The sequence below is a fragment of the Populus euphratica genome, unplaced genomic scaffold (genome assembly GCF_000495115.2).
Source record: "Populus euphratica unplaced genomic scaffold, PopEup_1.0 scaffold329.1, whole genome shotgun sequence".
In the NCBI taxonomy this organism is placed as follows: Eukaryota; Viridiplantae; Streptophyta; class Magnoliopsida; order Malpighiales; family Salicaceae; genus Populus; species Populus euphratica.
This window is the reverse complement of record NW_011500009.1, coordinates 37783-53612: the sequence shown is the minus strand read 5'-3', so window position 1 is coordinate 53612 and position 15830 is coordinate 37783. Positions and strand designations below refer to the sequence as shown.

Here is a 15830-nt window from a genome sequence, read left to right as displayed (position 1 = left end):
GGGGGGGGGGGGTGTAGTTTCTTCTCTGCTTCCAACGGCTAGTTTTACTTGTATACAATATGTTACTGAACGTTCGCTGAACCAGTCTTCAGCCTGAACAGGGACCCTCCTCCAACGGCTATATTTCTTGGTCAGGGAACAACACAACACACATGCTTTCAGTCTCGGTCAAAATTACAATTTCACCACAGTAAACTAGCATCTAGCCTCCAGGCAATACGTGGTAGTGTTAATTATTGGCAAATCATGAGACTACTTTTCTCTGTTCTTCGTACAGGGCTAATCATTAAATTCAAGCTTTTCCATGCACTCAACAGATTGATCTGCTCTGGTCATCGCAAAAAAGCTTGTGCATCACTCTGAATCTCTTGATTGCATTGCATGGATGCTTTTGGACCAAAATAGTTAATTGAGATCTTAGTATAATGCATTTGCCTTTTTCAACTTTAGAAAAAAAATGAATCCGCTGCCATGGACCACCACACTGCACTCTCATAAGTTTATTCATGCAGTATTATTTATATTTATTTTAAAAATTAAGCCTCCCCACAAAAGCCCAATTAGATGGGAAAAAGGTCCGAATTTAATTGATGAGAATAGAATCATGAACCGTCTTCCTCCATGTGACGGCAGAGGGTGGAAATTTGGGTCCATCACTTGCAGACAGAGCAATGCAAAAATAGCATCCAACTAAAGATTTATTAGGCCGAAATTACAGTGCAGATGTGCAAAACCAACGATGATAACCCTTCCGAACAACAACCTGTATGCAGACATGGCGATCATGTCAACATGCTGTTGTCTAGCTGCATGAGACCTGTAAGCAGACGGCCACTGAACCACAAATACCTGACCTGCACCTCCCTCAACAATAACCCTAACAGTACGCACATATGTCGAGTGAGAAGCATCCCAAATTAATGCTATAAAATAAAATCAAATGAACAATGGGATATGGAGGGGTTGTATGCACCGGACTTGTAAGGAAAAGGTCAAGATCAAGACAGAACATCATCTTGCATGACAAAAAAACAACGGGTTGTATGCACCCGACTTCAATTTTGGCTTAAAAATCATTAGCACAAGGCATAGACACAACAATGACAAGAACAAACTCATGTAACCAAGACCATGCTCGATTGAGCTTGGGGTGAGTTGCTAGAATTCTCATGCCCGTTTACCTCAATAACTTCATTACACACAGTATGGAGAGTATAGCCTAATACGAACACTACTGCTAGAGCAATAGGAATAAGCAAAACATCAGCATGCAAGAAGTCCACAAAACGTATCCCCCCTGCTTGACAAAAATCATAATTAGTGGTTCACAAAATATGAATCCGTTATAGTCTAAATCTTGTTTTTGTTTTTATGTTTTAAAAGCATTTAAAAAAGTATTTAAAAAATTTTAAAAATTTTATTTAAAATTAATATTTTTTACTAAAATCAAAAATAATTTTTAAAAAATAAAAAATATTATTTTAATATATTTTTAGATGAAAAACACTTTAAAAATAATTGATAAATACACAGGAGAATAGCACATTCAGATTATCGAAGGTATGCATACTATTTACTTTTGACTAGTAAGAAGTCCTACATAGATTCTCCAAGAACAGCACGACTCCTAATTTCTCTGAGCTTGGAACCTCATCGCCATTCAAATTAACCACCAATGGCACCGTCATGATGCTGGTCAGGATCATACTGATCTAGACATTGCATTTAGGACCGACTCAATCAATAAATCAAGCATGCCCGCAAACTAATCTACATAAGGACATCTAGAATACACTTCTAAAACACATGAATCAGACGCAAGCAACAAAAAGAAAACCTGTTGAAGGATATCCTGTCCTGTCAAGACAAACAAATTCATTGATTCAAATTCTTTTATGACTGATCAGTTGCAAGAACAGAAGTTATAACAATGTCATTAAAAAGTCTCCGACCCTTCCTTCCTAACAATGACAAAATCAATGTCTTGAAAATTTGATCATGCATGCATTTTAATTAACAGGCTACCAACAAAGTTCATCAGCATTGACTCTTACGAATGAAAACATGTAACCAAGACACAGCTATCTCCCAACCACAAAATCAACCGCAAGATCCCATAGATCTGTCCAAATATTTCGAGTATGCGCAATCCAATCACAGTAAAACAAGATAAAGATTCACTAATCATGTAAAATCAAACTAATTACAGCCAATCATGTGAATTACATCCTAAAAAGAAAGAAAAAACTTGTAGATCCGTTTACAGAATAACAAAACCCCATATGAAAAAGTGAAAAAAATAATAATATAAATCCATACAAATTAGACCAAAATCCATTTAAGATCCGTGTTTATTTCATCTATTAAAACACGTTAATTGATACCACATCCTCCAGATCCTCAAGCACGGGCAGCAGCCACAACAGGAGCGGCGGAGGCGACAACATTAGAGGCAGCGCCACCGAGGAACGAAGACAAGAACCCAGTACTCGCGTTTTCTTGAACATCATCCAAGAAAAGATCCTCAGGAACACGGAAAGCGCCATGAGCACAGACAATCCCCACACCGACCAAAAGCGCCGAGATGATCAATGATCCAACGCTCGTTAGAAAAACCACGAAAACGCTCAGAACGATTAGAATCCCGAGCGTTTCACGGTCACTGAATGTCCGGCCGAAGAGGACCAGAGGCTGATCGGAAGCGCGGAAGAGATACAAGAAAAGCCAGGAGCAGAGGAGACCGACGAGGAGGAGGAGGGAGAAGGGGTTAGTAAGGAGGGAGAATGCGAGGATTACAGAAATAGTGGCGAGGTAATTGATGCGGAAATAGGCGTAGTTTTTGCGGATCCGGGTTGTGGCTTCGGATATGGATTCGGGTTTGGAGAAAGCGGATCGGTCGATTAGTTCGGAAAAGGGGCGGCGTTGGGAGAAGCCGTTGCGGACGGATTCGGTAATGTTGTTAAGGAATGCGCGTAAGGCGTGTGGAGGGAGTGGTGGTTGGGAAGCTGTAGCGGTGGTGGTGGTGGTTGGTTGGGGGTTTGTGATAGGGAGGACTGGCGGAGATTGAGACACCATAGTGTAGATTTTTGTTTTGTTTGAGGAAGAGAATTTAGGCAGATAACAATGGCCGAGCTTAGAGAGACGATATGAGGAATGACCTTGCGTACGGAGTTGAGAGAGAGATTTTATTATTATTATTATTATTATTTTATTTTTTACGGTCATTGTTTAGTTTCCTTCTTAATTACGGTTCAGTCACCGACACGGGAGGACCAGCTTCGTCTTGCCTTCCTACCGTCAGTTTGACTAATAAAACGGTTTGACATGCCAGCTTTCTTGGTAGTTGGTTGGTACGTTCCTGTCTCTTCCTTTCTGCTGGAAGGATGGTGAAAGCCTAGAAGGGAAGGGTTATATTTTGGAGGCCCAATGGGGGTTTCAAGTGAGTTTGGGCTTAGCACAAAAAAAGCCCACCTCGACCCAGGGATTAGCGGGATCGGGGGTTAGGGTTATGATGGTTAAGAAATAAAAAGAAAATAAAAATAAAAATCAAGGATGTTTTTAGCATCTCTTAGCTTGGGAGGTGAAAATAAAAATACGTTTTTTTGATATATTATATGTATTTATTAAATTCGGTTAAACTTGGTGGATGAACTTGATGATTAACATTAAAATAGTTTTAAAAAAAATATGTTTATTTTAATAAAAAATAATTAATTCAAGTTTATCCATAACATCAGGTATCACAACTATGAATTTTTTAAATAGATTTGTTATTTGTTATTTTGATTTTATTAGATAGACGTAGGTCATGAATCAGCTTATCATTTCATGGCTTCATCCAGCGTAAGTAAACTAGAGTTATGTCACTGCGATCTCACGATAACGTACGTCTGTTCATAGTTAATTGGATTAAGTCAAAGCACAGGATTGTTTTTTTCAGGTATTGTTGTTCTAAAGCTTCAAACAAGAGAAGAAGGGTGCTATTACACGACCAGTATCAGACAACTTCATGCGATCAGATCCAAGATATATTTGGTTAGAACATGCTCAGATCATTCATCTTAATTTATCATATGCTTAACTTCTCTAGCTCAATTGACAAGTCCTTTTCCATCTGGAAGTGAGGATACTGTGCATGGTGGGCTGACAGAAATGATTCTTGGAATTGAGAATGAATGGGCATCAAATGAGCAGCAAAGATGCATGCAAGATTACTTGCTTCAAGCAGGTGCAGAGGAATCTTAAATCACTGTTTTTGATACACGAATGATAATTTGCAAGAATCTGTATCATGCGCCAGGTTCGAACAATTTGTAGCTCTAGAAGCTAGCAACAAAGAAGAAATGATACTAAAGTGCCTTTATGCAGATGGTTTGAACAATCCAATGTCCGAGTTCTCTTCGTTGTAGGGTTAACAAGATTTATGCTGAACAGTCTGAACAAGAATCAATAACTAGTTTGAGATCATATGAAGATGCGAAGTCTAAATATGCATGTCACAGAACATCCATCAATGACTAAACAGTTATTTAGGTTAGATTTCAAGCAATTAAAAACATGGTTTTCCCATAAAAGAGGCACAGTTTAAAAGCATTCACGTTCTCCATGCCATAACCCTAGACGGAAACAGAAATATCCTACTAATTAGATGAGGTTTCTACAACCGCAAAGCACCAAAGACGCATCTGTCTGAAAGCGTGGTGTCAAAGTCTGATGGCAAGTCAGGCAAGAAGCTGGATTTAGAAGGTGGAACCATTCCAACCAAGGTGGGAGCGCTGTAAAATAAAGCAAGCATCAAACCATTAGAAGTAGCAGAAAAAACCCATAAAATGGCAGTCGATATCAACAAAATCAGATGTTGAGATGGCTTGCCTGGACATCATAAAACTTGAGGAAGAACCGGGACTTGGGCACCGACAGCTTTGACACAAGAATAGTTGAAATTGCAGAACTCAGTTTCTTGTTCACATCACTGCTAAGGCCACCAATAGATACCAATTCACCATAAGCTGCTGGCTTCTCAGTTCCTCCAAATGAAATTGGAACCGAGCCCTTCAACACAATCATCACATACTGCAGGATTGCACGCATAAAAATAGTTAAAAGACACATCTAGTGGTCAAACTAAGATATCAATCAATGAAAACATGCAACTTTTAGGTTGTAAAAACTGAAAACCAACAAAAACATAAAAGCAGAAAAAAATCTAATCAAAGAGACTACTGGTGTAGATGTAAAGAACATAAATATTGTCGACGTCCACTATAAAGATAAACTAGCAAAGAACATGCAGCCAGTGATAAAACTCATTTTATCTTTCATGGCCAAACAAGTGATAGTTGAATTAACTATATTATAAGCTACGTACACGAATCACTTCGCCCAATCGCAATTAGAACATTGGATTTCTTAACGAAACTCTTCAAATGAGAACCCCACCACCAAAGAAACAAGTGATAGTCAAAATCAAACGATAAACAACCCAATGATCATATCAAGTTTAGAACCATAAACAAACCCAAGCTGCTATGACCGTGCCAAGAACTCAAGTATCCAGGAAAGAAGATTGTAAACAAGCATATAAATACACTTAAGGCAAGCACATTTAACATCAACAATAACCCACTTAATCATTACAGAAATAAATATTTCCAAAACTTTTGAGCATCAAGAAAATATAAAAACACATTAAAAAAATCATGAATACCCACTTTAGAACATTTAACAGACTAATTGTTTCAATAATACAGAATCGTTTTCTTGCACAGAGGAACACACAAAGAACTGAAGAAGTGGTAACAGACCGTAAATTTTTAACATTCTATCCACATTTCAGCATTCAAGGCTAAAAAAACATGTATTAACAAAATTAAATTACCAAAATGAGGAGATTTAACTAAACACCCTAAAACCACAAAATAAAATGAAATAAAAAGAAACTTTAAAGAATATGAGGCAAAAGGGAAAAAAATCTTACAGACTCAGGTTTCTTGATGATTTTGGCGACCTGAGAGGAGGCTTCAGAGAGGATGGCAGATGTGTTGACGCCATCAAGATTAACGTTCGTCGAAATGTTCAAGCAAGGCATTTTCGCGGTCGATTGTTTCCACCAAGCTCTTGTTCTCTTTCCAGCACACAAAACCCGCCTGCACACAAAACCCCCCTGCAAACAACTATATAAAAGAAGCCTCACCACGTTGCCTTCTACGGACTGTTCTGGAAGTATAAATTGGTGAAATGACTGAAGGGCCCTTGTTGCCATGCTCGTGTGTAGTGTACGTAGAAGTGCTTTTCTAAATCTATTGAGGTTCGGTGCTTTTTTTTTAGATGACCTCTTAACATTAAAATTATTGAAAAGCAAAAATAAATATATTTTTAGTATTAATTTTATTAAAATGAATTTCTTAAACAATCAATTTTTAAAATAAATATATTGTTAAGTTCACTATTAATTATTTATTAAAAAAAGCTATTTAGCCTTACATTATAGATAAACTCAAAGTATTGTTTACTAGAATAATATGTAATAACAAATTTATCAATTCATCCAAAAAATTTAACATTAGTTTTTAAGGATATTGAATTTTTTTTATAATTTTATTAGTTCTTATCAAATTGATCAGAGATAAATAAATTTTTCATCATTGCATTGTGATATAACTAAAATATTATAGTTTATTAGTTCTTATCAAATTCATCAGAGACAAATAAATTTTTCATCATCTTAATTGCATTGTGATATAACTAAAATATTATTAGAAGAAAAAAATTAATATTAATATTAAAGGTTTTTTTTGTATTTTCACAGGTTTTTTGTTACTATAATATTAGTTGAGGAAACATTTTGTATTTTTTTAAATATAAAAATAATAAATAATTAAAAAGTATTAAAATTATAATCGAGAGTTTTTTTTTGCTATTACCATTAGATATTTGGATAAATAAAAATAAAAAATAAAAAAACAGGTGTGTGTAATATTGAGAGGTACTCATGCATTCTAGACGACGTGTACAAGATCTTTATACCTAAAAATATACTCTTACATCAAGTTATTAGAAATGATGTCATGTCCTCTCCCGTATGAAGTTAAGCACATTAGTGTTAGTAGTTTAATTTGTCACTAGTAGGCTTTTATTTTATTTTTATTTTTTTTCTCTTTTCTCTCAAAAAATATTACAACTTAGCCTTTTTTGTTGTTAGTGTTTCAATTTTAGTATTTATTCTTTTAATTTTTTAATTTTTTATTTTTTTGTAAAAAAATTTATTTGTTTTCATTTTCAATTTAATAATATTATATTTTTTAATTTGATCCTTATTCTTTTAATTTTTATTTTTTTCTTTGATCTTTTTTATAAAAAATTTATTGGTTTTTAATTTAATTCTTCAACCTGATATTTTTTATAAAAGTTTTATTGGTTTTTAATTTAATTCTTCAACCCAAATTGATGGTATTATATTTTTCAACTTGATTTTCATTGTTTTGATTTCTAACTTTTTTCCCTTCGTCATTTTGTAATAGTTATTATTCTTTTTAATTTCATCCTTCAATTAAGAATTTATTTTTATTTTTTATATCAATTTTGATCTTCATTCTTTTAATTGTTGTTTTTCTAAATCCTTTTGTATAATTGAAGTTTTATTTTTTTATTTTCATCCTTTAATATTTGATTAATTAAGTATTAGACTTTATGGTTTTTTCAGATAGGGTGCTTAAGTTTTAGACCCAAGTCATGAGTTTGAAAAATTAACATGTTTTTTTTTTAAAAAATTATAAATCTCTTTATTTTTTTTATCAGGCTATTTAATCTCATGAACTCGACTGCAAGTTTAGTAAAATATCCCAACTTAGTTTGGCCTTAACTATTAAAGTTACAAATTTATCATACTAACTCAGGTTAACACACACACACACACATATATATATATATATATTATTTTGATTTTTTGTATTTAATGAGTTGTAAATTGAGATACATTATTTATTTCTTTTTAATTTTTTTTCTCTCCATGTTATCCTAATCTTTTTTCTTTTTAAATTTAATCCATGTACAATCATTTTTCTAATTTTTTTAACTAATTAAAATAACTTATTCTATCTAGACGAGCCTATAACCTATGTTACACCTTTTTCTTTCCTTTTATTATACTTGTAACAACTTAACATTATTATTTTTTTTTGTGTAAAATAAATAGTTTGTCTCCATAACAAAACATGAACACCAAGGCTAGTATATACTTATAAATCAAATTTATGCTAAAATCCAATATTTATGAGTATTAAAATTATTTTTAAATTGTATATCAATTATCAATTAATAGATTGTAATTATAAGATAAATTATTATATTTAATGAAGAATCCTTAAGTTTTCCTACACCTAATGTAATTTTATCTTGAAGCCATTAATATGGAAAAATAAAGAAAATATAATCCAACAAAAACTCATCTCATATGTAAGAAAAGAACTAAAAGTTCTCAATGTTTAACCTATATAAATTATTGTGAATTGAAATAATAAAATGACTTTTTTTTATCATTTTCAAACAAAATCATAGGGCCATTTATAATTACCATATTAATTAAGGATATATCAGTCATTTATACTCTTAAAAGAAAAATAAATAAATAATTTTTATTGCTTATTTAAGTTGATTTATTTTTCAATTTTATTCCTTAATATTTTATTTTATTTATTTATTTTATCTAATTTAATCTTTATTCTTTTAATTGTTATTTATTTTATTTTCATTACTTCTTTAAGTTGATGTATTTTTTAATTTTATCCCTTAACATTTATCATTACTTCTTTAAGTTGATTTATTTTTTAATTTTATCCCTTAACATTTAATTTAATTTTTTTTATCTAATTTGGTTCTCATTATTTTAATTGCTATTTTTTTTTTATCATTTTCTTGATTTTTTATCAATTTCATACATCAATATTTTTTTCATTTAATTTTTATATCCAATTTGATCCTTGTTCTTTTAATTGTTATTTTCTTTATCTTTTTCTTGATTTATCTTATCTTTTAATTAAGCCCCTTATTATTTTATTTAATATAATTTTTCTACAAAATCTGGTCCTCATTGTTTTGATTTCTATTTATTTTATTTTATTTTTTTCAATTTCATTCTTTAACATTAGGTTCTTGGACCTTACACTTCATAATTTCTCATTGTTTTTTTTTTTATGGGATTATCCCAATCTTATCTTAAGTTCTGGGCTAGTTAAGTTAACTTAAGTTGAGTTTTTTTTTTTTTTTTAGTTTCATCTTTCATTAGTTAGTTTGCTTAAAAGTTGATCTCTATTATTTTATTTAATTTCTTCTATACGAGGTTATTCTAATCTCACGATTGAGCTTTGAATTTGGTATACTGACTTAAGTTAGGTTTTTTGTCTTTTTTAAAAATTAATTTTTTTTTATCCTTTAACATTTTATTTGCTAGTAATTAAGCTTTGTATTTCTTTTTTCTTTCTTTATGAGATTGTCATGTTCTCATTTATTTGGTAATTAAGCTTTGTATTTTTTTTTTTATGAGATTGTCATGTTCTCATTTATTTATTTTTTATTAAATAAGATAAGTAAGACCTTTTACGAATCTTTAAAGGGTATTTTTTTTGTAAGGTTGACAAGTGTTTATTTTTTTAATTAGTTAATATTGGTCTTTTTTTTTCTATTTCATTTTTTTTGTCATTGATTTTTTTTCTAATTATATTATTAAATAAAAAAATTTATTAAACTTGTTTGAATCAATGACATGAATTTCATATTTTTCTTGGTCATTAAAAATACTATCATTACTTAGTCATTCTTTTATTTTTATATTAGAAAACTTTTGACCCAGCACATATGATTTGCCAATCCAATCAATCCTAATCCATGTATCATTTTATTTCAATACTCAATATTTGTCTTACATTTCTACCATTTTATTGAAAAAACTTGTAAATAAAAACATTGCTATCAATGCAAAGCATCGGAACTATTTTTTTAATCAATTGAAATTTTTGTGTGTTCTATTTTGGATTTCAAATAAAAAATAAAATAAAATTAATAATAAAATATTACTTCTTGTGTTTTATAAGTTAATTCAATGTCTAAGGTGATTAGCTATAAACTAAAATATGAGAGGTTTTAGTGTATCTTTCCTTACAAAGCATTATTTATTGGAATAATGCTTTGTTTTTTTTACTCAATTTCAATTGTAATCCTTTTATTTTTAATCTTTTAAAAAACAAAAATCCAAATTATTTTTGCAAAATCAAATAAAAACCTAATGAAAGAATTTTTCTAACTTTTTGAGAACCCCACATCAAGTTCGCTAAAACAAACTATCAAGGCTAATCTTAAATAAAAATAATGTGGAATGATCAAATAAAAAAAAAACTATGTGACTAAAAAAAAAAAAATAGAGAAAATAAGGTTAATCTCGAATAAAATCAAATCAATATGACTAAAAAAATAAAAAACAAAAAATAGAGAAAACAAGGTTAATCTCGAATAAAATCAAATCAATGTGAAAGGAATAAATTGAAAAAAAAAAACTATGTGATTGAAATAAAAAAAACTTAAAGGACAAAAAAGTGAGAGAGGAAGCAATTTTGTTAATAATAATAATAATAATTTGATAATTTTATATTGGTCCCCTATTTGTGGAGTTTATATTTTACTGGCATTATATTTTTGGATTTGTTTCCATATTCTTAGATACAATTTATCTGTTGCCAGGGAGTTAATATTTATTTAATAAGAAATTAATCAAAGTAGGGAAAAGAAAGTAGATGGAATTCAAAGAATGATTCATTCCATGGAGTTGTTCATCAAAGTAGAAACTGAAAGCGACAAGGAAGGAACATCAACAAAGGAAAAGGAAAGAAAAGCCAAAAAAGGTTGCTATTTTCAATCATATGTTTTAAGGTATCCAAGAATGCATTTTTATAGCTAGGCTGAAGCTTTCATTATCTCCGATCGAGATAGTGTATAACATAATTTTATTTTGTTATATTAAATTAAATTATATAGATGATAATTTAATTTTATTATATTATAATGATATTGATAATTTAATCATCAATATATCATGAAACTGATAAAATAGTTTCAATCCTTGATTTTCCGAGGTTAAATATCCCAATTTATTTTCCTTCTTGAATTATTGTTAATGTATTTAATAATGTGATTTAATATTTTTTTAATAAAACTTTGCACATTTATTAGGCTTATATATAATGATTTATAATATAAATTTTAATTTACCATAAAAAACCCAAACCTAGCATAAAAATTATGACATCAACGGATGTTTTTTTTTTTTAAATATCCTTTTAATTATTCAATTTAAAGAATTTAATTCTAAAATCCCTACATGCTGATTTTTTTTAGACCTCAAAACCCAAATTTTAACGTAGTTACAGAAAATAAAAACACATAAAAACGACCCGATTTTCATCCCATAAACACCCTCTAATCTAGCTAAACACTCAAAATCAAACCTAATCCACACAAACTTTAAAGTTTCGTTCTAATTTTTTTCAAAATGATTAACAAGCCAAATCACCCCATCAAACTTCCTTCCTTCATATTAACATGTTGGATTTAAAATCGACAATTTTTATGGCTAAATGTTTCTCTTAGCCTTTCTTTTCCAATGGCTCTCTGTCTTCTTTTTCAAGTTTCAAGAACTGTAACTCTAAGAAAATAAAGTTCAACCACCAGAAAGAAAATGTCAAAAAACCGAAGGAAGAAACAGAATTTCAAGGACGGAAATGCACGGTGAAGGCACAACAGAGTTTCATGGACAGAAATGCATGCAATCCACAGTGCATTTGAGGGTGCATCAATAGTGATTTTCATTGTTCAACCATTTTTTTTAATTGCAATTGCAATGTAATTATAATGGTAATGTAATCTTCAAGCAGGTGCAGAGGCATGTTCGATTACAGTTAATACACGAATGATAATTTTCAAGAATCCTTATCATGTGCTAGATTCAAACAATTTGCAGCTCTTGCAGCTAGAAACACAGAAGAAATGACACTAGAGTGTCTTTTATGTAGATGGTTTGAACACTCCCATGCCTGAGTTTAAGATCTTAAGAGGATGCAAAGTATAAAAACACAACCCTGAGCATGTCAAAGAACATCCACTCATGACTAAAGGGTTGTTAGGTTTCAAGCAAAACATAGTTTTCCCATAAAAGAAGCACAGTTTAAAAGCATTCACGTTCTACATGCCATAACCCTAGACAGAAACAGAAATATCCTACTTAGATTTCTACAACCGCGCATTCACGTTCTACATGCCATAACCCTAGACAGAAACAGAAATATCCTACTTGGATTTCTACAACCGCAGAGCACCAAAGACGTGGTGTCAAGTTGCTAGCAACTCAAGCGAGAAGCCGGATTTAGAAGGTGGAACCATTCCAACCAAAGTGTGAACCCTGCAAAATAAAGCAAGCACCAAACCACTAGTCATGGCAGGAAAAACAATAAAATGGCAGTCACTATGAACATAATCAGAAAATAAGTTCAATTCTAAGGGAATTCAGTAACTATTTTCACAGTTGAAAACAGTAAGGATTCATTTACATGATCTAGTACTGGTGTAAAGCATGCAAACACTGTGCATATTCTTGGCTTTGATGGGCCTAAACAAACAGCAAGAATGCAATGATAAGAAATATGCAAATGGCAATGATCATCTTCTTGACAATTAGAAGTTGAGATAGCTTGCCTTGGCATCAAAAAACTTGAGGAAGAACCGTGACTTGGGAACCGACAGCTTTGACTCAAGAATTGTTGCAATTGCAGAACTCAGTTTCTTGTTCACATCACTGTTAAGGCCACCAACAGATACCAGTTCACCATAAGCTGCTGGCTGCTCGGTTCCTCCAAATGACATTGGAACTGAGCCCTTCAACACAATCATCACATACTGCATGATTGCACGCACAAACGGTTAAAAGACATATCCAGTGGGAAACCATGATAGCAATCAATGCAAACAAGCAAATTCCTTTTAGGTTGTACGAGCTGAAAAATAACACAAACATAAAAGCAGGAAAAAAATTAAATTTTGAGACATTGAGTTTTGCAGGTGTAGGTGTACAGAACACAATTGTCGTCCGCTATAAAGATAAACTAGCAAAGAACAGTCAGTGAAAAAATCCATTTCATCTTTCATGGCCAAACAAGTGACATCCGAATTAACTATATTATAAGCTTACACGAATCAATCACTATATTATAAGCTTACACGAATCAATTCAGCCAAATCACTCTTTGACCATTGGAGTTAAGTTCTCAACGAAACTCTTCAAAAGAGAAACCTCCCAGAAAGTGAAAGAAATAGCCACGGCAGACAAAAGCCCAACTAGATACTCAAAACCTAAACTTATCCAGTTCAAAATCAAATGATAAACAACCCAATCATATCAAGCGAGTTTAGAACCATAAACAAACCCAAGCTGCCATGGACCCCCCAAGAACTCAAGTATCCAGGAGAGAAGATTGTAAACAAGCATATAAATAAACTTAAGGCAATCAAACTTAACATCAACAAAAACCCTTAAACATTACAAAAATGAATATTTCCAAAACTTTTGAGCATCAAGAAAATATAAATACAGTGAACCAATTTTAATAGCAGCAGCTAGAATACACACTAACCAAATCACTAAAAACCCACTTTAGAACTTTTAACAGACTAATTGTTTCAATAATACAAAATCTTTTCTTGTACTGAGTAACTCACAAAAAAGTTGTAACAGTCCATAAATTCTTAACATTGCAGCAATCAAAAAAACATTAAAGAATCTGAGGCAAAAGAAAAAATCTTACAGACTCGGGTTTTTTGATGATTTTGGCTACTTGAGAGGAGGCTTCAGAGAGGATGGCAGATGTATTGACGCCATCAAGATCAACGTTCGTCGAAATGTTCAAGCAAGGCATTTTCTCTGTCGACACTTCACAGCACTCACTTGTTATTCTTCGCTGCACATAAAACCCTCCTCCAAATAAAAATAAATAAAAGAGAAAACCGTCACCACACTTGCCTTCTATGGATTGTTCTGGAAATATAAATTGGTGAAATGACTGACGGACCCTTATTGTATCGAAGTGCTTTTTATTTTTAACTCAATTGGTGTTTGGTGCCCTTCACCTCCTAATATTAAAAAATATTGAAAAACAAAAAATTATGCCTTTTGAATATAATTGTAAAACCGAGCCTGCTGCTAGGAAGGCAGTTGGGTTTACGAGGGTAATTGTAGTTATTTTTTAAATTATATTTTATTTAAAATAATATTTAAAGTATTATTTTATTTTTAAAAATTATTTATAATATTAACATATTAAAAAATAGAATCGCTAAGCTTTAGCTGCCATTTAATTATTAGTCATCCATTACAAGTATAATTATTAAAAAATATTATTTTAATTTTTTAAAATAAATAGATTTATATCAAAATAAGATGATCAACTTTTTTTTTATTTGAAAACCCGACTAGGACTAGGTCTCGAGACTTCCACCAACAGGGAATGAGTTTAATACGCAGGATTACAAGGGAGGTAACATTCCATTATAAGTTGTAAAATATTTTCAAAACCTCTGTATCTTTATATGAGGAGCCTGCTTTGATATTTCTTTACATGCTGTCTGGAAATTTTTAAATTGAATTTAGTATTTAAAATTATTTTTAAAATATTAATTTAAATTTCAAATAAAATTCAAGTCATAAAAAATAATAAAAACACTACAAATCAACTCCTCCTCATCAACTATTTGTTCAAATGATTGACTAATCTATTTATTGTGTTTATGTGGTTTTTCTATATATTTAGAGCCATGGAAATATATATTTGTTATTAGGCTCAAGCATCGCATCCAAGTTCAGGTATTGAATGTGTGTCCAATATCATATGGACTCGGGCATTGCACTTGAACCCAAGCATCAAGTCTACACTCAATATCCTTTGAGCTCGAGCAGCTCGCTTTAGCTTAGATATTAAGTGAATGTCTAGTATTTTATATGAACTCGGATAACACCCTCAAACCTAAGTGTGGGTTGACACCCAATGTTTTTTGGGCTTGGACAATATTTTCAAACTTAGTATCTCATGGACTCGAACACTGCACCTAAATCCTAAACAAATAATTATATTATGATGATATTGATTATTTTAATTATCACTATATTATGAAACTATGGTAAAATAGTTTTAATATCTAATTTTTCAATGATAAAGGAAGAATATTTCAAATTGTTTTTTTATCTTCAATTATATTAAGTTCTCTAGTAATGATTTTATTGTTATTTTATTTATGTGCTAGAAACAACACCTGCTAATATATCTTTCCAATCAAAATATAAAGTTGCACGTCTTCGAATAAAAAGAGGAAACAAATTTGACTAGTGGGGAGGTAGATAATCACTTCGGCAAATTGGTTTCTTGTATTGGCTAGACTATCTTTTACCTAGAAATATTATATTACAATTACAATTACAATTAAAATTAAAATTAAAATAAATAAAAGGTTTAGTTATTTATTGTATTTACATTCACATTGCACGCTGAACTCGCATAAAAAAAATAATTGTTTTATCCTTACCAACTAAAAAACTTATACTTAGTATGAGGGGTAAAATAATCTTTTCAAAGGAATTAAATTGTCAATTAAATTAGTCTTTTTACTTTTAAGATGCACAGTAAATGCTCCTCAAAACTAAGTTAATTGAACTTGCAAGTGGGGCCTTTCCAAACATTTCAACTTTTTTGCATAATAAAATCCCCAAATTACTCTTCAACTTAAATTTTCTTAAAGTT

The 15830-nt window shown here is 31.1% G+C and overlaps 3 protein-coding genes and 1 long non-coding RNA gene across 5 annotated transcripts; 1 reads left to right on the top strand and 3 right to left on the bottom strand.

Annotated features, from left to right (window-relative positions):
- Positions 1 to 2102: 2102 nt before the first annotated feature.
- LOC105141317 (PRA1 family protein B4) lies at positions 2103 to 3199 on the bottom strand. The gene has a single exon (XM_011048499.1). The coding sequence runs from the start codon at positions 3073 to 3075 to the stop codon at positions 2401 to 2403; it is 675 nt and encodes a 224-aa protein (XP_011046801.1). The 5' UTR covers positions 3076 to 3199; the 3' UTR covers positions 2103 to 2400.
- A 1180-nt stretch (positions 3200 to 4379) lies between these two features.
- Positions 4380 to 6093, bottom strand: LOC105141314 (macrophage migration inhibitory factor homolog). The gene is made up of 3 exons (XM_011048496.1): positions 5978 to 6093; positions 4873 to 5073; positions 4380 to 4775 (listed from the first exon to the last, which is right to left on the bottom strand). The coding sequence occupies exons 1-3, from the start codon at positions 6086 to 6088 to the stop codon at positions 4740 to 4742; spliced, it is 348 nt and encodes a 115-aa protein (XP_011046798.1). The 5' UTR covers positions 6089 to 6093; the 3' UTR covers positions 4380 to 4739.
- On the top strand, positions 6003 to 14038 carry LOC105141316 (uncharacterized). Its single transcript, XR_845346.1, has 2 exons — positions 6003 to 6084; positions 13952 to 14038. It is a non-coding gene; the product is annotated as an uncharacterized LOC105141316 (long non-coding RNA).
- On the bottom strand, positions 12039 to 13974 carry LOC105141315 (macrophage migration inhibitory factor homolog). 2 transcript variants are annotated; one of them, XM_011048497.1, is made up of 4 exons: positions 13845 to 13974; positions 12739 to 12939; positions 12594 to 12652; positions 12365 to 12445 (listed from the first exon to the last, which is right to left on the bottom strand). In XM_011048497.1, the coding sequence occupies exons 1-3, from the start codon at positions 13953 to 13955 to the stop codon at positions 12599 to 12601; spliced, it is 366 nt and encodes a 121-aa protein (XP_011046799.1). In that variant the 5' UTR covers positions 13956 to 13974; the 3' UTR covers positions 12365 to 12445; positions 12594 to 12598. The 2 variants fall into 2 exon arrangements, with proteins under 2 accessions (XP_011046800.1, XP_011046799.1); XM_011048498.1 differs by lacking the exon at positions 12594 to 12652 and having other exon boundaries at positions 12039 to 12445.
- Positions 14039 to 15830: the final 1792 nt, after the last annotated feature.

What these genes read in the sequence shown, in the direction of transcription:
- LOC105141314 (XM_011048496.1), bottom strand. Translation starts at nt 6,088, where the DNA reads ATGCCTTGCTTGAACATTTCGACGAACGTTAATCTTGATGGCGTCAAC. An exon ending in TCATCAAGAAACCTGAGTCT is followed by an intron (nt 5,074 to 5,977) that starts GTAAGATTTTTT and finishes GCAATCCTGCAG; the next exon opens with TATGTGATGATTGTGTTGAA. An exon ending in TCAAGTTTTATGATGTCCAG is followed by an intron (nt 4,776 to 4,872) that starts GCAAGCCATCTC and finishes TTTATTTTACAG; the next exon opens with CGCTCCCACCTTGGTTGGAA.
- LOC105141317 (XM_011048499.1), bottom strand. Translation starts at nt 3,075, where the DNA reads ATGGTGTCTCAATCTCCGCCAGTCCTCCCTATCACAAACCCCCAACCA.
- LOC105141315 (XM_011048497.1), bottom strand. Translation starts at nt 13,955, where the DNA reads ATGCCTTGCTTGAACATTTCGACGAACGTTGATCTTGATGGCGTCAAT. An exon ending in TCATCAAAAAACCCGAGTCT is followed by an intron (nt 12,940 to 13,844) that starts GTAAGATTTTTT and finishes GCAATCATGCAG; the next exon opens with TATGTGATGATTGTGTTGAA. An exon ending in TCAAGTTTTTTGATGCCAAG is followed by an intron (nt 12,653 to 12,738) that starts GCAAGCTATCTC and finishes CTGTTTGTTTAG; the next exon opens with GCCCATCAAAGCCAAGAATA.